The sequence below is a fragment of the Eschrichtius robustus genome, chromosome 11 (assembly GCF_028021215.1).
Source record: "Eschrichtius robustus isolate mEscRob2 chromosome 11, mEscRob2.pri, whole genome shotgun sequence".
Lineage (NCBI taxonomy): Eukaryota > Metazoa > Chordata > Mammalia > Artiodactyla > Eschrichtiidae > Eschrichtius > Eschrichtius robustus.
This window is the reverse complement of record NC_090834.1, coordinates 103,920,574-103,943,202: the sequence shown is the minus strand read 5'-3', so window position 1 is coordinate 103,943,202 and position 22,629 is coordinate 103,920,574. Positions and strand designations below refer to the sequence as shown.

The 22,629-nt window shown below is 48.4% G+C and overlaps 1 protein-coding gene across 1 annotated transcript in view; it reads right to left on the bottom strand.

The window, feature by feature from the left end:
- Nucleotides 1–21,611, bottom strand: part of CD6 (CD6 molecule) — a 40,642-nt gene extending 19,031 nt beyond the window's left edge. The window contains exon 1 of the mRNA XM_068555578.1: nucleotides 21,551–21,611. Within this exon, the coding sequence (XP_068411679.1) occupies nucleotides 21,551–21,611 (61 nt within the window). The remainder of the gene's footprint in view (nucleotides 1–21,550) is intronic.
- Nucleotides 21,612–22,629: the final 1,018 nt, after the last annotated feature.

The window sequence follows — 22,629 nt, the reverse complement described above, 5'->3', positions numbered from 1 at the left end:
ATTTTTATTTTATATTGGAATATAGTTGATTAACAATGTTGTGTTAGTTTCAGGGGTACAGCCAAGTGATTCGGTTATACATATACATATATCTATTCTGTTTCAAATTCTTTTCCTGTTTAGGTTATTACGGAGTACTGAGCTGAGTTCCCTGTGCTATACAGTAGGTCCTTGTTGGTTATCTATTTTACATATAGCAGTGTGTACAAGCAGTCCCAAACTCGATGGAGAGCAATTGTTAAAACAACTGGAAAGAAAAGACAAACTGTCTATAATTCCATTAAAATTGGAAAGAAGCATAGCGCTGGCTCGCACAAATAACTTATGACTTGATTCAGAGGGAATAGCTGTGTCCTGCCTTTGAAGGGACTTGGAGAGGTTAGGTTGAGTTTATTTTGTCGCAGAGACTGAGGCTGTCCTGGGGGCTTGGTTGGACAGTGTGGTCCTCACTTCCAGAGGTGACCGGCATCGATGGCTACGTGACTAGACCAGGCTGTACCCACTGGGGACTTTCGAAACCCAGGAAGGTTGGGCTGACTTCTCCCCCATGGGAACCCAAGAGAAAGTCAACAACTTGGTGTCTTAGGCTTATTTAACTTATTTTACAGGATTTTTGTTTGTTTGTTTTCATTCTCTCTCATCATACCTAGGAAGGGCTTAGGGACACAAGGAAAACTCAATGCACAGGCTATGGACTGAATGTGTATGTCTTCCTAAAAATTCATATTTATATGAATAAATTCATATTCGAAGCCCTAATCCCCACTGTGATGACGTTAGGAAGTGGGGGCTTTGAGAGATAATTTGGGATAGATAAGGTTATGAGGGTGGAGCCCTCATGATGGAAAAAAAAAAAAAGCAAGAGACATAAGATCTCTCTACCGTGTGAGGATACAGCAAGAAGGCGGCTGTCTGCAGACCAGGAAGAAGACCCTTACCAGACACAGAAGCTGTTGGCACCTTGATCTTGGACTTCTTAGCCTCCAGAAACGTGAGAAACAAATGTTCGTTGTTTAAGCCACAAACATTTAAACCACCTAGTCTATGGTATTTTGCTATAGCAGCCCAAGCTAAAGCAGCACGTGATTGACAGAGAAAAGTGATGACAAAGGCTTCAAGAGTCCCAGCCCCAAAGGTCCTCAGTCACGCAGGTCAGAGAAATCCAGACTTTTTAGCTTGTATTTGTCACCATATTATATAACAGAAGATGCTCACCTGCATGACATCCGCCCTATGTGCCAGATTGAATTCCCCTCCTTCCCATCACCAAACCCAGGGGAGGTAAAAGACAACAGTTCATAATCTGCAGTGAGAGGAAACTCAAAGATCAAATCAAGGTACACCACCGGCTTTGGGGTATGATCTGTTTCTGGAACTCCCCGTCTTACTCTCCTGCTCAGGAAAGTGAGGGCGTGTGAGCGATGTTTTCCTGAAAGCTGAGAAAAGAGTCTATTGCTGTTCTGCATTCAATTCCATTAACACTTGCTGAACTTGTACCACGTGCTGGGGCCTGGAGCAGGTATTAGGGAAGTAAGCGTACATGGGATGACCCCGGGAGTAGGAGGGTCCACAGCCTTCCCAGCACCAATGCATCAGCTCCACAGTTGTCACTCTTGGGAAATTTTTTTTTATTTTCAAGTTTTTTTTATTGTCTTCTCAGTTACTAATAAAAGAACAGACATTTAATCAAAGAAGACATACACTTGGCAAGTGAGCACAAAAATGTTCAACATCATGAATCATTAGGGAAATGCAATCAAACCATAGTGAGATACATCTCCACACTTTTAAAACAGGTAGGGGCTTCCCTGGTGGCGCAGTGGTTGAGAATCCGCCTGCCAATGCAGGGGACACGGGTTCCAGCCCTGGTCTGGGAAGATTCCACATGCCACGGAGCAACTAGGCCCGTGAGCCACAATTACTGAGCCTGCGCGTCTGGAGCCTGTGCTCCGCAAGGGGAGAGGCCGCGATAGTGAGAGGCCCGCACACCGCGATGAAGAGTGGCCCCCGCTCGCCGCAACTAGAGAAAGCCCTCGCACAGAGACAAAGACCCAACACGGCCATAAATAAATAAATAAATAAGTAAATTTAAAATTAAAAAAAACAGGTAATACTCAAAGTACTGATCATACCAACCAAGTACCGGTGAGGAATAGAGGGGGACTGGACTGCTCCCATACTGTTGATGGGAGTACAAATGGGTACAGTCTTTCATTTAGAACAAGAAACCATATGTTCGTATAAAGAATTTTATGTACATGTTCATAGTAAACTTATCTGTGATAGCCAAACTGGAAACAAACAGGAAATTCTTTTTTCATGATTTAGAACGGAGACTTTGGGGACAGACAGAATAGTGATCCGAACCCATCTCTGTCGATCACTAGCTGTGTGACCTTGGGAAAGTCGCTGAGCCCTGCTAGACTTCAGTTTTAACCTGGCACTGGGCATAATACATAAGCCACATTGGATCGCTTTGAGGGGGTGCATGGATAACATATGTAACATGCTTAGGACGTGGTACATGGCCGCTGCCATTATGTCCCCCCACTCTGCTTTCTCCTGTTCAGTCCCGATTGGACATGGGAGGGCAGCTGGCCATTGACTATCTATCTATTCATTCATCCCAGGCATAACGATGGCTCTGAGGGTGCCTCAGTTTTCTCTGCAAAGGGACAATTCCAGTTCCCCCAAAGCTGCCTTCTTTCCTCTTGCCTCCCCGTCTTTCTTAGGAAGCTTAGCAGAGCTGCCTCACACTCACAACTCGCTGTTCCCTTCCTTGGCTCTACAAACATGGCATCCAGCGTTCCTAGAGATGAGATGTGGACTGCAGTTGCCATGGTAACAGGAGTTCCTCTAAAAGCAAAGGCTCCTGTGGACCTGGCCCCCAGGCTTGCTCAGGTTCCCATGCCAGACTCTACCTTCTTTGCAGCTACCAGATGGTAAGACGGGATACCACCAAGCATAGAGATTCATGAGCAACTCACGACTGAGTTGCTCCAAGTGAGCCCAGCAGGCCAGAGACACTGGCCTTTTACAAGCCCCATCTTCTTGATCCCCCAGACCATTGTGTGCAGGAGGTGGACGTCCAGGTTCCTCTTCTAGAATTCCGATTCAGTAGGTCTTGGATGGGGCCCTAGCATCTGGATTGCGTAGAACCGTCTACCAGGTCTTGGGCAGCAGAAAGAGCATGGGATTGGAACTGAACAAGCCTGGGTTTCTAAACCAGCTTCTTCCTTACTATGGAAACCTTGGGCAAATCTCTTCATATGCCCAACTTGCCTCCCTCACCTCACAGGTATAAAAACCTCACAGGACTGAAACAAGATCACACAAAAATCCAATACCTGGCCCCAGTAAGTAGCGAAGAAGATCCTGCAGAATCAACAAGCACAAATGTATATATGTGATAGATGTGTGTGTGCATATGAGTAATAGGCAGTAAAAGATTATAAACAAGATACACAGGCTGACCATATTCTTGTAAATACAATGCATAGAAAAATGGCCAAAGAGACCTCATAAAGTTGAGGATGCTGATATCTTGACTCCAAAATGATACTTTTCTAGATATAGCTTAGAAAAATATTTGCTGGCAAGTTCACATGCAGACATATACAGGGATTGTCACTGTAGCACTATATGTAATCAAAGAAAATTGGAAGTAATCTAACAGTTCATCAGCAAGAAATAATTAATGATACTATGTTATATTTATAGACTGAATTATTTTGTTAAAAGAATGAACTAGATCTATGTCTATCCACTTGGATAGATCTTTGAAACATATATTGAGCAAGAAAAGTAAACTGTAGAACAATACATCCAATATGATACCATTTATAGAAAATATGGCACATGTACTATCTGTTGGGTATTGATACATTTTTATGTAATAAAAGTATAAAAACATGGAAAAGAAGGGTACACACACCACACTTTGGAGCGTGAGTGCTCTGGGGAGGGAGGGATAAGAAAATATCTCAGCAGCATCTGTATGGTTTTCTTCCTTATTAAAATAGATCTGAGCAAATATGCGAAAATGTAAACATTTCTTAAATCTGGGTGGTGGGGATGCCTAGGAGTTGTTGAAACACTCTCTGTACTTCTGTGTGTTTTTCAATATTTCTCTCTAACAAAATGTCTGGAAGATTCTATAACAGGTTGGTAACAACAGTTACCGTTACAGGTAAATTTCTTTCTTTGTTTTCCTGTAGTTACTAAATTCTGTACTATTTACATTATATATAATTTTAGTGTTGAAAATGAAAACAACAGTTTTTTAAAATGACAACATACGTGAAAAAGCCTTTGTAAATTGCTTGAATCATATCAATGCCCTCTGCCAATGAGTCTTGTGTGCTTACATGCGTTTTTAATAGTTTTAAATTCTTTCATCTCCATCATGATGCTCAGAGGAAGGTATTATTATCCCCACTTTACAAATGGGGAAACTTAGGGCCCAAGAGGTGTGGAGGAACTTTCCAGAACAACAAGGCTCACAAAGAGGCAAAACAGGGGAACTTCCCTGGTGGTTCAGTGGTAGAGAATCCGTCTTGCAATGCAGGGGACGCGGGTTCAATCCCTGGTCGGAGAGCTAAGATCCCATACGCCACGGGGCAACGAAGCTTGTGCGTCACAACTAGCGACCCCGAGTGCCACAACTACAGAGCCCACGTGCTCTGGAGCCCACTCGCCACAACTAGAGAGAAGCCCTTGCGCCACAACTAGAGAGAAGCCCACGTGCCGCAACAAAAGATCCCACGTGCCACAACGAAGACCGGAGGCAGCCAATAAATAAAGGCAAAGCAGGATTTGAACCCAGACAAAGGGTTTCCTGGGCTGCCTTGATTACACTTGTTCAGGAAGTTACTGCAAGAGAGGTGACCTTTGGGCCAGGGCTTGGGGTCAAGGAACATTTCATTGGGGCAGAGGGAGCAGATCCATATTTATTGAACAGAGAGCTTTATAAACTTCATTCAGAAGCATCATGATGATCCTGTGAGGAAGTGCTATTATGAAACCCATTTAACTGACCAAGAGGCTCAGAGAAATTGTTACTACTCCAAGGTCACAGAGCTTGGTGGTGAAAGAGCCAGAATTAAAATCCAAGCATGTTCCCCAGATTCACTCTTTCCACTGTGTCAGGCAGCTTCCACAAGTGAGAGAAGGCAGAGGGGCATTTTGGGTAGGGGGTACAGCACATGCAAAGGCCCGGAGGCAGGACAGGGCCTGCTGTGTTAAACTAGAAACTCAAGTATGTGAAATTCAAGAATAAAATCCCCCAGAGTTTGGCCTCTGTGCGAAGGGCAGGGCTGGGTTTCTGGGTTTCAGTGGAAGCTGAAATTCTGCTGGGCCACACAGGATTTTCCAGGGGGCCCGTCCCCACCCACCGGCTCTCAGGAGTGACTCTGGTTTGAAGTCTCCGAGAGCTGCTGGAGCAGCAGTTTCTGGGTGAATGAAGCTTGAGTGTGGGCAAGGGGTGAAAATCCCCCCAGCTCTCAGGGGTGATACTGACAACTTCCTGAGGTGGCCGAAAGCCCCCTTAAGAGAAGGGCCCCCTTAACGTCAGGCATCTAGCAGCTGTTGGAAGTCATCATCATTCCTCCTAGGAAGGAAACACAGCCCTTCCCAAGCAGGTGGGACTTCAGGATGGGACCAGAATGTCTCCTAGTGTGTAGGGACCAACCCTGGCTCAGCAGCTGTGCCCATTAGCTCCAAGGGGCCCCTCCCCTCTCACCACCCACCTCCTCTCTCTAAACAAATCCCGGCCCAAATCCAGGTTCAAAGGGGAAGCTGGGGAGGCACGGGGGATGTTCAGCCTGAATCTCCACGGCCGCCTTGTGTCATTAGCAGCTGAAGGCCGGCAGCAGCCAACGGCCACAAGGCCAACCAGGCCCATGAGTTCAAGTTCAGGAAGTAAATTTGGGTTCCCTGGGAGGAGGTAGCAGGTGTGTGTCCCTGCTTTACATACAGCATGCCCTCTCCTATGACTCTCCATTGGGCCCACTGAAGCCTCAGTTTTCCAGGTAAGAAACTTGAGCGACTTGCCCAAGGCCACAGTTACTAAGATGTGGAACCAGAATTCAACTTCCGGTCTCTCTAAATTCAAGCCCACTTCCCAGCTGTCTGGCGCTATGGTCACCCCACACTCCCCTCCATAAGTCACGTCTAGGGCACTTCTGAAGTGGCTCAAAATCTTTCACGTTTCTGCCTATCTTAGCCCTTAGTCAGGGAGGTGCCATTCCTTCCTTCCTTCCTTCATTCATTTGTTCCTCATTCTTGGCCAGGCTCTGTGCCAGGCCCCAAGCCATGGTAGAGGACGAAGATATACTCAGAGTTGATTATGATCAGGTAGAAGTGCTATCCCAGGGGTCAGAATAAAGTGCTCTGGGAAGGGTAGAGGTGAGAGGGAATCATTCTGACAATTGGGAGGGGCTTTAGAGGATGAGTAGGAGTTCTCAAGGATGAGAACATGATGGAGAGCAGGAAATATCCAAGCCTTTGCCAAACAACCTGGGAGATCTAACTTGTACCTTTCCAGGGGGCGAGCGGGCTCAGAGGAGAGATCATGTGGGGCAGTGACCTACCACTCTCCATGCCACCCTTTCTCCCCGCCAGTGGCCTGACACCACAGGGCTTCCCTATCCTTCCTTGCAAAGGTGCTCGAGCTCTGACTTAAATGCTGGGAAGACATCGTTGCTTTCTCAGTCCCTGAACCCCAGCAATGGGGAAGATCTCTGGTCAGCGCCTCCCCCTCCGGTGTCTAAAGAGGTCTTCAAACTGGGGCAAGGAGAGAGCCAGCTGAATGTTTGGTCAATGCCAAAGTATGATGGACCCTTGGGAAGCTTTGCAGAGGTTTGAGGAGGGCATTCTAGCTCTGGCAACCAGCACCCACTGCTTTGGGGTGAGGGTCTGGCTCAGCCAACAGACCTCCCACCTACTCACTCCCTGCCGCATCCCGCCCTCCCAATCCACTCCTCTGGCTGGGGACTCTGCTTCTAAACTCCAGAGTCCTGGGGAGCAGAGAAGTCAAGAAGCCACCTCCATAGGGTTGGGGGCAGTATGGCAGAGTTGGAAGCAGGGGGGCTTTGGAGTCAGACAGATGTGAGTTTGAATCCCATCTCTTCCTCTTAATACCAGGATCTGGATTTCTTTTCTTTTTTAAAAACTTTTTATTGGCATATAGTTGATTTACAATGTTGTGTTAGTTTCAGGTGTACAGCAAAGTGAATCAGTTTTACATATACATATATGCACTCTTTTTCCTAAACTCTAGTATCATCAGTGACCTTTGTCCGCGTAAGCAGTGATGTTCATAGCCACCTCCTGGGGCTACTGGGAGATTAAAAGAGAAAATGATCATCATGGGGCCTGGCTCTCAATAGCTATTTGGCAACACGCTTGCACAATCTTTAATGCAATTCTGAAGCCCCAGATACCCCTGGGTTTTTCATGACTCTGTGGGTGGCCTTCCTGACCTGAAATGATGCCGGCTCATCCATGGTCTTTATTTATTCTACGTGGTGTGAAAAATCATATATTTTGTTGCAGAAATGTTAAGGTATTTGGTTACAGGGGCTGCTCAGGCCCCTGCTGAGACATTACATAACATAAACATGTCACCTCTCTAAAATCCTAACATTCTAGATTCTGATTTGAACCTGGTCCCAGAGATTCCAGAAAGAGACTCAGGGCCTGAAACGGTTTCCTGTCTTTCCCTTGAAGGAGCAGCTGTGTGGATGAGTTCTCGAAATTTAAGGCCAGAAATGATGACCTAACTTCCCCCTTTATCTTCTTCTTTCCTCACCTTCCCCAGTGGAAACCCTCCTCAGAAAAGAATCTTCTTCCATTAACCAATGAGGAAAAGGCAAGCAATAGAATAATGGGCAAAAGGCAGGAGGAGGCCCTCCACAGAAGAAGAAACACACAGGACCCTTGAACATATGAAAAACATCCAGCCACACAGCCACAGAGGAAAGCAACGTCAGGCCGCAGGGAGAGACTGTTTCACAGGCACTAGATTGTCGACAATTAAGAAGGGTGGTAGGGCTTCCCTGGTGGCGCAGTGGTTGGGAGTCTGCCTGCCAATGCAGGGGACACGGGTTCGAGCCCTGGTCTGGGAAGATCCCACATGCCGCGGAGCAACTAGGCCCGTGAGCCACAACTACTGAGCCTGCGCGTCTGGAGCCTGTGCTCCGCAACAAAAGAGGCCGCAACAGTGAAAGGCCCGTGCAATGCGATGAAGAGTGGCCCCCGCTTGCCGCAACTAGAGAAAGCCCTCACACAGAAACGAAGACCCAACACAGCCAAAACTAAATAAATAAATAAATAAAAATTAAAAAAAAAAAAAAGAACAGAGCTGTAAAAAAAAAAAAAAAAAAAAAAGAAGGGTGGTAATATGGAGTGTTGGTGAGGATGGGGATCAGTAGGGACTCTGTATATTGCTGGGGGGGGGGCGGTGGAGCAAAGCTGTCACAACCACTCTAGAAAGCATTTCCATAGTCGTGACCCAGAAATTCCACTCCTGAGTCACGTTCACACACACGCGCGCGCACACACACACACACACGCATGCACGCACTGCTATGGACTGAATCGTGTCCCAGCAAAACAGATATGTTGGAGTCCATACCTCCCAGTACCTCAGAATGCAAACTTGTTTGGAGATTGGGTCTTCACAGAGTTAAAATAAGGTCACTAGGGTGGGCCCTAATCCAGTATGACTGGTGTCCTCATAAAAAGGGGAAATTTGGAGGCAGACGTATGCACATGGGAGGGCAGAGATGGGGATTTGTTTCTAGAAGCCAAGAAATGCCACAGATTGTCAGCAAACCACCAGAAGCTAGGAGAGAGGCGTGGAACAGATTCTCCCTCACAGCCTCAGAAGGAACCCACCCTGCTGACACCTTGATCTTGAATTTTCAGCCTCCAGAATTGTGAGACAATACATTTCTGTTGTTCATGCACCCGTTTGTAGTACTTTGCAGCCCTAGGAAACTAAGTCACACGCCTACCTGCAACAAAGGTCACCTCTAGGAGGCAAGAGCTGGCAAAAGCCCACAGCTGCTTCTAGGGAGTCTTGGGAGAGAAGAGGAGGGGAACCTGCAGGACGGATGGATGTGCCCTCCTTCACTTCCAGATCGCCAGAGTCAAAAAATCCAAAAGTGCTTTGTGGGACTCAGTTTCATGGCTACATGGACGTGGCTGGAACTGAGCCAGCTCCCACAGATGCAGGTGATGAAAAATGGTCTCTAAAGATCTTCAGGGAGGGCTTTAGAGTCTATCTAGAGAGCGAGAATTGGGGAGCTGACATTCCGGTCATACCCATTTCCCCTCAGAGAGGTTTGGAAACTTGCCCAAAGTCACAGAGAAGGTGGTGCGGCCTGGGATCCCATGCTGGTCTCCGAGACCCCAGAATCCACGTTCTCACAGCCATTCTGACAAATATTCATCACAACCAACACAGCGCCCTTCAGCACACCCACCTCCGCGCTGATGCGACTAAACGCCCACGACGCTACAGAGACTTACACACTCCCTCCCTCAGGAACGAAAGGCCTCACTGTGTGCGCGTGCTGGGTGAGATCTCTTTTAATGTGGCTGTTATAACATTTTTACAATAAGGATGACTAATGTTTACATCGCGTCTGAATTCTCAGCTGGAACCAGGTGGGAGTGACAAGGAGAGATGGTAGAATTGAGACCAGCCATTGTTATGACCTTGGGCGAGTCCTTGTCCCCTTTGCCCTCCTCCGACAGCCCCTGATGTGAGGTTGCCAAGAAGACTTTGCTTCCCTCCCTCACAACACAGCCCCCGCTGCCCCCACTGCCTCCCCCCAACTGGTCCTTCCACCAGTTAACGCAGTATATCCCACACCAGACCAATTTAAGATCCAAGATTAAATAGTATTGAATCACACAGTAAGCAGATGACTCCTTTTCCAATTCTTCAGTCCTGGGGATTACAAGTCTTTAACAAAGGGAGAGCTGACTTGGGTTTGGCTGGCAGGCTAGTGAAGGACGCAGTTGTTCTGAGTGTCTTATCTGTTTATACAGATATATTCAATTTATTGAAGCAACATTGGTCTGAGATATATGAAACCTAGAAGATATCTAGGTTTAAATAAACTTACTTAGGCTTACATACGAAGTTGATTACAAAAAATATTTGTTAAATAATTGTATACACATAAGGGCAAATCAAATCACATCCCTTTATACTTAAAACTCTCTGATGATTTCCCATTTCCTTTGGATTAATTCCAAGCCCGTACGTGATCTGTTTTCCCTGACATGTGTCAACCTCTCCATCTCCATCTCCATCTCCTCCACTCTCCCCTTCCCTCTGTAATCTCCTCCAGCATGTGAACCTCACTCCTGCTTCAGGGCCTTTGCACCTGCCATGCCCTCTGCCTGGAATGTCCTGCTCACTGATCTTGGCACGCCCAGCTCATCCCATCAATCAGATCTCAGCTCACATGTCGTCAGAGGCCTTACCTGGATCCCCATTCCAATCTCTCTGTCTTCCTTCCTTTGCTCTATTTCCTTTGTTGCACATATTCCTCTCTGAAATGGTACTATTTTTTTTTTGGTAGTCATTTTTTAAAATTAATTTTTATTGGAGTATAGTTGCTTTACAATGTTGTGTTAGTTCCTACTGTATGGCAAAATGAATGAGCAATGCATATACATATTTCCCCTCTTTTTTGGATTTCCTTCCCATTTAGGTCACCAGAGTGTGTTAAGTAGAGTTCCCTGTGCTATACAGTAGGTTCTCATTAGTTACCTATTTTATACATAGTATCAATAGTGTATAGGTGTCAATCCCAATCTCCCAATTCCTCCCATTCCCCCCCGCTTTCCCCCTTGGTAACCATACATTTGTTTTCTACGCCTGTGTCTCTATTTCTGCTTGGAAACGATACTATTTTTTAAACGTTTATTCATTTGTCTGTTTTCTCCGCTAGAATATAAGCTCCTTGAAGTCTGGGACTTCGTCTCACATCCTCAGTGGCTAAAAACAGTGCCCAACACGTAATAGGAGCTCCACAAATGAATGGCAGGAAGCTGTGAAGGTGGAGGGAGGACGGGCCGGGGAGCAGGGAGGAGCCCCGCCAGGCTCCACAAGGAGGCAAGGCAAGATGGCGGCCGTCAGAGGCTCAGCCTGAGAGCTCACACTTGGCCCCATCAGCACCAGCCTTCAAGACACTGAGCCAGCTGGTTCCCACTCACTGAGCCAGCAGAGAAAGCTGAGTCTGCCACTGTATCTGTAAAAGAATGATGGCGTTACAACATCACCATCAAGAAACTATCATGATGGGCTTCCCTGGTGGCGCAGTGGTTGAGAATCTGCCTGCCAATGCAGGAAACACGGGTTCGAGCCCTGGTCTGGGAAGATCCCACATGCCGCGGAGCAACTGGGCCCGTGAGCCACAATTACTAAGCCTGCGCGTCTGGAGCCTGTGCTTCGCAACAAGAGAGGCCACGAAAGTGAGAGACCCGCGCACCGCAATGAAGAGTGGCCCCCACTTGCCACAACTAGAGAAAGCCCTCGCACAGAAACGAAGACCCAACACAGCCAAAAATAAATAAATAAACAAAAAAAACAAAACAAACAAAAAAAGAAACTATCATGATAGTAACTGATTCAGGCCAGAAGCAGCCATAATATTACGAGTGGGTAAAGGTTTGAAGGGAACCAAAAAATTTACGTATTCTCAAAGAATCTGCCCACAAGAGACATATTTATTACAAAGGAGAAGAGTGACTTTACCTAGCAGACATCACCTTAGCCAAGCAACCAGAGTTAGACCATAGGTAATGGGACAAGCTGATACCATGTCTGAGAAGGACACAACTTCACTTCTCTGAAACTCCTGCCAGAAAAGACACAACTAATCACGAGGAATCATCAGACAAGCCCTGCTGAGGAACATTTTACAGAATAACTGGCCTGTACTCTTCAAAATGATCAATATCTTGAAAGAAAAAAATCTGAGTAATTGTTCTAGATTAAAGGAAAATAAGGAGAATGAAATGCAACACATTCAATGGAATTTTCTTTTGCCTCTAAGGCAAATTGTTTTGGAGCAATTGGCAAAATCTGAAAAAGTTCTACAGATTATTTTTGTAGCAACGTTAATCATCTGATTTTGATATGTGGACGGTGGTTACATAAGCGAATGACCTTGTTTTTTTTTTAAGACATGTTGAAGTATTTAGGAGAAAGGGAAGTTACGTCTACAACCTACTCTCAAATGGTTCAAGAAAAATGTAATAGAAAAATAGAGAAAATGATAAAAATATTACTAGTCTGGAATCTGAGTAGAGAGCATATGGAAAATCTTTGTATATTTTTGCAACTTCTCAGTAAGTCTAAAATTGTGCTGAAATAATTTTTTTTTTTTTTATAAAACTAAACAAAACAGTCGGGGAGCCGTTGAGATGGTGGAGGCAAAGTGGCCGCAGGAAGCCAGCTCCTCGCCTCACAAAGCTGACATCTCAGAGCCCAGGGTCAGCTGTGTTCACCTCAGACCCACGTCGGACCACAGCCCTCCCCTGCCGTCTCCACATCGAGGTGGGGGGAGCTCAGGACGCATCTGTGGGCACAGGCCAGCGCCACACCCTCTGGGTAACATGGGGAAGGGGTCCCGGGCAGAGCCTGCAGACACTTCTCACCCCTGCTCCTGACCTTGGGTGCCTCACTCCCCATTTTGCACCTCAGTTTCTTCCTCTGACAAATGGGTAGATGTCAATGACTGGCAGCCCTCTGGGGATGGAGTCTTCCAGCTCAGATACTGCTGCGGTGTTTCTAGAACCCCATCTGGAGAGTGCAGCACATCTCTCCAAGGAGCTTGATTCATTTGGCAAGTGTGTTTACTTAGTTTAGCTGAAGGAAAGAGAGGAAGGTGGTCTCGCTGAGCAGAATGGCGAGTAGACGTCCTCCCTGTCTGGGACATGCTTCTCCACCTCTGCCCCCGCCCCGGCCCAGCTCCCAGGCACCCCTTCTGGCAGAGATGAACATCCTAGCAAAAATTTTATTGAAGTGTAGAGAAAACCTTTCCCCAAGCCCCATTTAGGAAGAGGCAGCTGGCGGGGATGGGTTGGTCGGTGCCCAGAAAGTGACTCTGGTCCCAGTTTTGTCGGCAACTCGCTGTGTGGCTCCAGCTTTCCAAGCATCACTTTGTGCTTCTGCAAGACGGACAGAGCCATGCTTGGATTTGCACACGGCTGACGACACAGTGGTTTCACCTCTGTGTTCTCCCTGGCTCAGGGCTCAGTAGGTGACTTCCAAACTGGAAGTGGGGCACACAGATGGGATCGCCAGGACGCCTTGAGAAACTCTCAGTTCTGAGGAGCCCCCTCACTCACACAGCCTGTGTCCCCGCACAGCCCCGGCCCCCAGCCCCGGGTGCAGACTCCCTGGGCTATGCTGGCCCTACCCGGAAAGCCCAGACCAGCTCAGGGTCATGATGGAGTGGTCGGGGGTGTCCTGGAAACTTACAGGCTGGAACTTCTAATGTGCCCTGCCATCTCCTAACACTCAGTGGAGATCCGGGGGCAACCCCCTTGCAGGGGAAAGTAAGGGGGTCACTTTCCCATTACGGTACCCTAATCCAGCATCTCCCAAGGGCTCCGCGGCCTCCTTCTCAGACCCTCAGCCCTGCCTCCCTGCCCAGCCTCTTGGAGGCTGTCTCAGCTGCCACTTTCAGGCAGAGGCAGTTGGGCCGCAGGAGCCTACAAAACGGTGGGCGGAAACCCGGGGTTCCCTCTGCTCTCCCCGCGAGCTCCTGCCCTGGCCCCAGCCCCAACAGCAGCTGTGGCCACGGGGTTCTTTGGCGCCCGAGAAGCCCCATGTTTCCCCAAGTACTTCACAGCCATTGTCTCATGGAACTTCATCCCAGCCCTGGGCTCTGGAGGTTGCCACTGACCCCACTTTATGGCTGGGGAAACTGAGGCTGAGTGGAAGCCTGGCCAGGAAGTGGCTTCTGGCACACAGGTTCCTTCAAGGGTTTTTTCACCCAAGTTCCATGACAGCCCAGCTGTTGGTAGCTGTGGTGAAAACCCCCCAGAGAATGGGGGACCTTTCCTATAAAAATCTTGAGGTGTCTGGAGTCCCAAACCCCGCCCATCTTCCAGGGCTGGGAAATATCGTGGATTTGGAGTTATAAAGTCAAGTTAAAGATCTGGCGCCTATTAGTTAGCTGTGAGTCTTGTTATAAACAAGACAACAGGGCTTCCCTGGTGGCGCAGCGGTTGAGAATCTGCCTGCCGATGCAGGGGACACGGGTTCGAGCCCTGGTCTGGGAAGATCCCGCATGCCGCGGAGCAACTGGGCCCGTGAGCCACAACTACTGAGCCTGCGCGTCTGGAGCCTGTGCTCCGCCACAAGAGAGGCCGCGATAGTGAGAGGCCCGCGCACCGCGATGAAGAGTGGCCCCCGCTTGCCGCAACTAGAGAGGGCCCTCGCACAGAGACGAAGACCCAACACAGCCAAAAATAAATATAAATAAATAAATAAATAAAAGATTACTATTAAAAAAAAAATTAAAAAAAAAAAAGAAAAAAACAAGACAACAGGCCCCAAGTGGAGTTGTTTATGCTAAAGCCCCACATCACCAAGCTGAGACTTAATTATGGTTTCAGCTCTCCCAGAAATGGAATCTTAAACCAGTCAATCAGGAATCACCTGACCAGCACTAGTTAGGTCATCTGCCTGCTAGACCCCGCCATCCCCTAAAAGAAAGTAACTTTGAGATAACCAACAAGGACAGCACAGGGAACTATACTCAATATTTTGTAATAACCTATAAGGGAAAAGAATCTGAAAAAAAATAGATATATATGTATGTATAACTAAATCACTCTGCTGTACACCTGAAACTAATACAAGATTGTAAATCAGCTATACTTCAATTTAAAAAAGTAAAATTAAAAAAACGATAAACGACAAAAGAAAAAGTAACTTTGCAATAACCAATCTGCTTTTTTGCCTCGTATAACTTTCTTGTTCCTACTCCCTTCTGCCTGTAAAAGTCCCCTTTTATACCTGTCCTTTCTATCTGCTAGATCGTATGCCGCCGATTCCAATCGATTTTTGCTCAGTTTAAAAATTTTAATATGCCTCAGTTTATCTTTTAACAGTCTATTAACTGTGCCATCCAGGAAAAGTCACTTCACCTCTCTGAGCCTCAGTTGCTTAATCTGTAAAATGGGGGCAATAACTCATACTTCACAGGACTGTGATGAGGAGAAGACAGGTATATGAATTTACACCCGTTGGCCTGGCGAATGTAAATGTAAATGTACGGTTTCTGTGGGCCTTCTCTGTGCCGGTCTCTGTGCCTGGCATGCTCACTGCATCCTCATGACACAGCAGTCTGGATGAGTCAGCAGAAAAAGAGCCTGGAGCCCAGCTCCTCTGGGAATTGGGGCCCTACCTACCCAATAGGCCTTAGACCATGCTCTCCAGATTCTGCTCAAATGGGCCCTTTTGCCTGAAATGCCTTTATTTTCCCCTTTAACTTTTTATTTTGAAATGATAGACTCACAAGAAGTTGCCAAAATAGCACAGAGAAGTCCCATGCACTCATCTTCCAGCTTTCCCTGACGGTGACCTATTCCGTAACTACAGTAAATTACCAAAACCAGGAAGTTGATAGTGGCACAACACGACTATCTCACCAGCCTTTGCATGCACACATTGAAAAAAATGCCTTCGTGCCTAGGATGTTTTTGCCGTCTTTCTTTAGTATGCAAAAGCCTTCTTGTCCCCCGTGTCCAGCCCCTCTGGGACAGTGATGTCCCCCTCTCCGGGAAGCTCAAGCTCTCCCTGTTCTGACTCCTGGCTCCCAGAAATAGCGCAGCCCAGTGATGGAGAACATGGGTTTGGGAGATCTACAGACATGGATTTAATCTCAGCATCAGCCACCAGCCCGGGGCAAAATACAGAACTTTCTGAGCCTCCATTTCCCCACCTATAAAATGGGGACGAGTGCCCCAGTGTCATTGTAGGACAGGATAAGCATGGCCGGTGCTTGGAGAATGTAAGTCCCCTGCAATGGATGGTGGTTATGGCTGTCATCGGATTGCACCTGTTGTCACATCTATCCCAGAACGACCCTTGTATGTTTTGCCACCTTCCTCAACATTTAACATGTTCAAGGTCAAACCTTCATGTCTCAGTGCCAGCCCAGGGCCTGGCACATAGCAGGTGTTAAATAAATTGTGGGTAGATGGAGCCCCCTGCCAGGCAAACTTTCCTTTGGCTCACTGTGTCTCTTCAGCTTCACTTCGTTCATTCCTGGCCTGGGTGGGCAGGGTAAGTGTACAGCAAACCCATGAAGGCTGGGCTTTGCTGAAAGAGGCAGCCCTTTTGCTCCCATCCGATCCTGGGGTCCCAGGACCCCAGAGGCCCCTCGGGGCTGTCCCTGGATGCAATGTTGAGGCTGCAAACCCGGGAGGGTACAACACCTTGGGGAGATGCCTCATCCTCAGAGGGAACCCCGGGGGCAGCCAGCCAGGAGACAGGCAGGGCCACTTTTTCCCGTCAGGACACCTCAGCTCAAGCGTTGGCACATCTTAGCTCCAGACTTTGGACAGGCCTCAGCCTTGCTATACCCCGGTTTCCTCACCTAACACCATGGGGTTGTCACGTGGGTAAATGAGCTTATTGTGCAAATGGCATCATGTTAACTGCTAAATCCTGCATTTACATATAAGAGATCTTTGTCCTGGCTGTGTAACATTTATAAGCTCACATTTAGGTGGTCACTGACAGGATATTAAATACCACATGTCTGGCCAGAAATGAAGAACATTGTTTCCACGATGTTTATTTTCACCATTGTTACCATTAGGTGATGTACAATGGCTTTATCTTGAAGGCAGCAATATAAAGTTTTTTCTAAAAATAAACGTCTTTATACTTTAAAACATCCATTAAGGGTATTAAGCAAATTGTCAGGAAGGATGGCAGCTTTAGTAGTCACCGGGAAGGGAAGGAATGAGGGCCCCCAGGAAATGCTGCTCTGACGCCCCTCGCCCTGACCTGGCCGATGGGAGGCCAGTGCTGAGGGTGGGATGGGTGGTCTGGAGGACACTGAGACTGGGGCAGGCAAGCGACCTGGGCATTCCAGCCCCACCAGCGTCTGTTCAGTGCAGGGCTGAGCATCTGGCATGGGATTTAGTTGTGGTCCAGGCAGGAGGAGGGTGGGCCCCATGCCAGGGAGGTCTTTTCCTCCAGGGCCCTGTCCCAAAGCCTCAGCTGGAGCCACCTGCTTACTCCTCCCTGTCCCAGGGGGACAGCTGATGCTTCAGCCTCAGAATCCGACAGCTGGGGGCCCAATTTAATTTTCGAGCATTCCTGTGAGAAGTGAGGCTGGCTCGGAGCAGGCCTCAATAAATGCGAACTGAATGAAGGAGGCTGTGGGCAGCGTTTCTCACTCATTCTAGATCTCTCTGGAATCATCTATGTTTGGCTAAATATGCCAGACCCAACGCCCTAGGAGCTGCCTTGTTTCACATTACCACCATGGTCACGGCCATGCTAACTCTCCCCACCAGTCATATGACCAGAGAGCCAGACTAAGCTAGGAGAAATATGCAGATGTCTGTCATATGTTATTTATAGATCTATGACTTGGAGTCTTGCCAGGCAGGAAGAACATGGGGGGAAAAAATAGAATAGTAAACATTTGTTTAATTTAATCCAATCAAGTGGTCAAACTCCCTGGGCTGGGGGGAGACAGAGAGAATTAGGTTTTTGAAACCTGGATCGTGGGTCGAGCAACCAGCCCAATCAGAGGCCATGGGCTATCCATCGGCAGCACAAGAGAATCATATCTTATATTTTGACAAAACAACAAAAAAGCTGTCCTCATCTCAGTCCACTGAGATGGAAACTCCAACCTGCTCGGGATAAGCCAAGTTACGTGCAATGGTACGATTCTTTTCTCCTTGGTAAGTGATTTTTCAGCCCAGGAAGATTAGAATTTAAAAAATAGAGGTGTGAAATAAACAAAAACCCGTAGTATCTGTACCTTTCTGTTAAGTTTAAGTTGGGTCAAGTTCTGTATGTTGGTGTATAAAATCCTGTATTTTAATGTTTAAGAACTTTTGGCTGTAGAGTTACTCATGTTTGTGACTGAGTAACTGACTTCAGTTGAAATCTGTAAACTTGATTAGACTACTTAAGAGAACTTAATATTCACTTTCTTAATAAGTTAGTTTTTTAGATCTATAAGCATTCTTTTAAATCCTTGGGAAGGTTGTATTTCTTAGAGGTATTTGAAGCATTTATAAGAAAATCAAATTCATTAAATTTATAAATGTAGTGTAGAGTATCTAAGGTGGTGCTAGCCAGTATAAATGTAAGGTGAGCTCCATATGTCATTTTAAATTTTCTAGGAGGCACATTTTTAAGAAGGAAAAAGGAATAGGTAAACTTAATTGTAACAGTAAAACTTATTTAACCCAACATATCCAAAATATTATCATTTCAATGTAATCATATAAAAGTTATTAACGAGATATTTTACAATTCTTTTTTCGAACACATCTTTAAACTCTGCTGTGTATTTTATATTCCGAACACATCTCCGTTCAGACAACCGCATTCCAAATGGAACATTCTAATAGCAGCTAGATTAGACATCACAGATCTAAGGGAATTCAATCAGCTACATTTGTCAGTAGTATTTATTATTTAAGGAGGTTTACTCTGTTCAACCTGACTTGCTGAAATATTAAGCAAAGACCCCTTGAGAGCCATTGCTAAAAACTACTGGACTTGCAAAAAAAATGAGATCTGTGTATTGAATTTACAAGGTAAGGAAAAGTAGATTTTTTAAAATGTGTTAATTTAAGAAACTGTTTTTTTAAAGTAAAACCACAAATAGCCTTTTCAAGTGCACAACAGCAGCCCTTGAGGACCTTGCCAACCACGGTCCGGATGGAATTCGAGTCACCGACCTCGGCTCGGCCCTGGTGGGAATGGCCGGGTTTTTTGTTCCTGCATCTGATGCAGAGTGTCAGATCTGACCAAGCTCTTAAGGATCATCTGCCCAAAGAGCCCCATTCCACCCAAACTGAGGTCCAGAGCCGAGAAGCACCGTCACAAGGTGAATTAAAGGCAGGGTGGCAGCAATCGGCTGGTCTCCTGACTCCCCTCCCCGCCAACCTCCCTGGTCAGGGGCTTCTAGTTCATTCTCTCCACCTCTCCATCCCCACTTGGCTGATCTGGAAACTGAGGCAGAACTGGAGGATAAGTGGACAAACAGGTCCTGGACCCAGGCCTCCAGGGAGCACCAGCAGAGAATTGGGAAGCATGGCTCTCTAGGCCCTGGTCCCTGCCCTGGTCATTCATCAGCACAAACCAAGGCCTGCCGAGAGGCCGGCCCAGAATCCAGGCCAGCCTGGCCAGAGAAACAGCTGTGTGAGGCCCAGGATGGAGCCTGGAGGTGGGACTGCAAAGGGAAGTAGGAAAGGGGAGGCCGGCTCCACCAGGACCCAGGAGGGCCAGACTCCACGTGCCTGTGGTCTGAGGGCACAGCCTGGTGACCCGCCCAGGCCACATGCAGCCCTCGGGGTGATACCCTGGAACTCCCTTATGGACCTCATTCTCCCAGCTCCCTTTCCTTCCTCCCTCTTCCCCGTTGTTTTTCTTTCTTTCCTTTTCTTTTCTCAAGTTCCCTTCTGCCCAGAGTGCCCCTCCTGCCAGGCCATGTTTCCCAGCACTAGGACCTATACCACTGTGCACCCTTAGCAGGGTTGAAGGGAGCGGCATTTAATGCCATTAAGTCGCATAGCGAGGAAACTATTCCCGCCCAAAGGGCTTTCAGACCCCCTGAAAAGTCAAGAAGAAAATAACAATTTGGAGGCAGGATGTCTTTATCATGCCCTCATCTTCCCTTTAACAAAGAGGGCTGGCAAAGGCTTCAGGCTCAAGGGCCGTTACGTTCTTTTAACTTTTTACTAACACATCAGAGGAATTGGTTTTCACCGCCATTTATTTTTATGCTTAACTTTACCTCTTATTTGTGGCAAATGATGTCAGTTTTCCATTTGTAATTGTGACGTAAAGTTTCCTTTCAAAACTGAACTTGTATTAGTAACAAGTGAGTCAACTGACTATAAGTACAGTTTGGAAAACACGACGTAAGTAAATAACTATCCTGAGAGTGGAGTGGGCCGGGCAGAGACAAGGTGATGTGTAAGGAACTGGGCCCCAAGGGACCCTCCGCTTCACCTTCCTGGGCTCTGCCCAGCCCAGGTTCCCACCTCCCTTCAGGCACTGTTCAAGGCCAGATCCCGGGGCCCAGGGCCCGGTCCGCAGACCTCTCAGACCCAGACTTAATTCTGAGCCGAGGCCGGCGGCTCGTGGAGAACAGAGGATGGAGATGCAGAGCAAGGGCCCCACTCTCGGACCATCTGTCTGTTCAGCTCGGGGGCAGAAAGTGGCCGAGCTCCAGGGGCTCCTGGCAGAGTGAGACAGGCAAAGCCTCTCTTCCTGGGCCCAGATGCGGCCGAAGGAGCACCTGTTCCCGATCCCAGAGCTAAACGGCTTTCCTTGAACCAGTGTGAGGTCAGGAGGCTGGGAGCACGTGCCTCTAGATAGACAGAGGCAGGGAGAAGAGCCCCCCACGGCTCCCCGAATGCTCCAGCCTTCCTGATGGGGCTTCCTGGGTCTCCCTAACACCACACTGAAAGCACTTAGCATCTCTACTGCCAGGTGGACTCAGACTCCCAGGCCCAGAATTCTGTTTCCATACCCATCTCCTTATCCCCCAGTGTGAGGGCCCAGAGCAGCAGGGTCTCCTGCCCAGCTCCTGCCACCTTGGACCCTGCACCCCACAGGGGCCAACAAGCATCCGATGAGCACAGCCCAGTGCCCGAAACTTCCTGCCACCCGATGCCTGGCCCAGGTTGCGAGGGTGTTTTGGCATCCAGGTGGAGCTCAGGATCAGGGAGGGTCTGAGCCTCCAGAGCCTTTCTGTTCATTTGTGCCCTAAACTACCCCCAGGGGAGCAACCAGCGGCCAGCTGTCCCCAGCTCTGCTTAGCTTCCCGAATTCTGCTTCAGGACGGCTCTGCTGCGAGCGGTACAAGCTTGGTGAACCCAGGCCCTCAGCTTTGGGGTTGAAAATACGATCATCAGTGGTCCTAGTTCTCTGGAAGGCAAACGGTTCCTTCCTGAGAGTTGGCAAGAAATAAGGATGCAGGGGTTCCTGAGCTTGTGGGTGGGAGGTGTCTCCCTCCTCCGAGCCTGGGACCCCGTTGATGAGACACCCCACATGCTACCCGCATTATCTGACACTCAGGGGTCCTCTTAGCACTACCCAGGCACAGCCTCAGCCCCTCACGGGGGTCCCTGTACCCTCTCTGCGCCCCTAATGCTGTTGACACTGCTGGGACCATCCTGGTACCAGAGTATAGTCTTGGCTAAAAGGCTCCAGACAGGTGAGCGTGAGAAAGCAAGCAGAAAAGGGGCCAGGAGGGCAGTTCCCAGGCTCTCCTGCAGGAGCTGCAGGAGGTGGGGAGAGGGCTACCTGAGAGAGCTGCCGTCAGCAATCCAGCAACCACGAAGAAGAGCATTACGTCTGGTGTCATCTCCGACCGCTATGCATGCCCGCCAGTGGGAAGCACCATCCTAGGGCCAGAAGGTGGGCAGGCTACCGAGTGCCCCTCGCAGCTGCTCTGCCCTTAGCTGCTCCCGTTTGTGTATCTCTCTGTGCAGGAGACAGCACCCCTTTGCACGCATGCGGCCAAACCCAGCCTGTGAGTGTCTCTCACGCCTCTGTGCTCTACTTGTGGTTTCGGTCTCCAGGAAGCAAGGCTGGTAATATAGGCGATGAGAGCCCAGCTGCCTCGACTGTGAGCCCCCCAAGCCTGGCTGAACCCCAAGAGTCTCAGAGTGAGACACACACACACACACACACACACACACACACACAGGGGCCTCAAGGGTCTCCTAAGGAAGAGGGAAGCAGAGGGGGCATGCCTCATTTCTGGAGACCTGGTACATAGTAAGTAGAACGCTCCATCAGTACATATTAGAAGAGTGAATGAGTGACCCATTTCTGTCCTAGTCCGTGGGATCTGGCTCTCATGGGATTGAATCCCAAGCTTTACCTTGTTCTCAGGTGCAAAGATGGCTGGGAAGAAGGAGGGCGTGGCCTTGCACTTTCAAGAGGGAGCACCTCCACCTCCCCTCAGAGAATGGTACATCAGGAGGGGTCTGAGAGATGGTTTTCCCCACCTCCTCTGCAGGCTGGAAGCAGCCCCGGCGATGGCGCAGTAGGCTCCAGTCCCCGCTCCGCTGGGTCCTGGGTTGGGGGTTCATTGCTCTGTGGAAGCAGGCACGGGAGCCGGGCCCAGGAGGATAAGCAGGATTTCAACAGACGGTGACGGGCAGACGCCGCTGGGCCAGAAGTAGCAGCAGGAGCAAAGGGGCAGGGGCTTTGCAGGGGCAGAGGCAGGCTGCCCAGGGCTGTTGGGGAAACGCTGGGCTGTCCAGTTGGGCTGCAGTGGACACTGGGAAAGAGGCAGACACCAAGGGTGTTTAATTCACCACTGCGCTCCCTGTGGGGTCTACAGTTGATGCCGAACAAATGCTGTTGAGTGAACG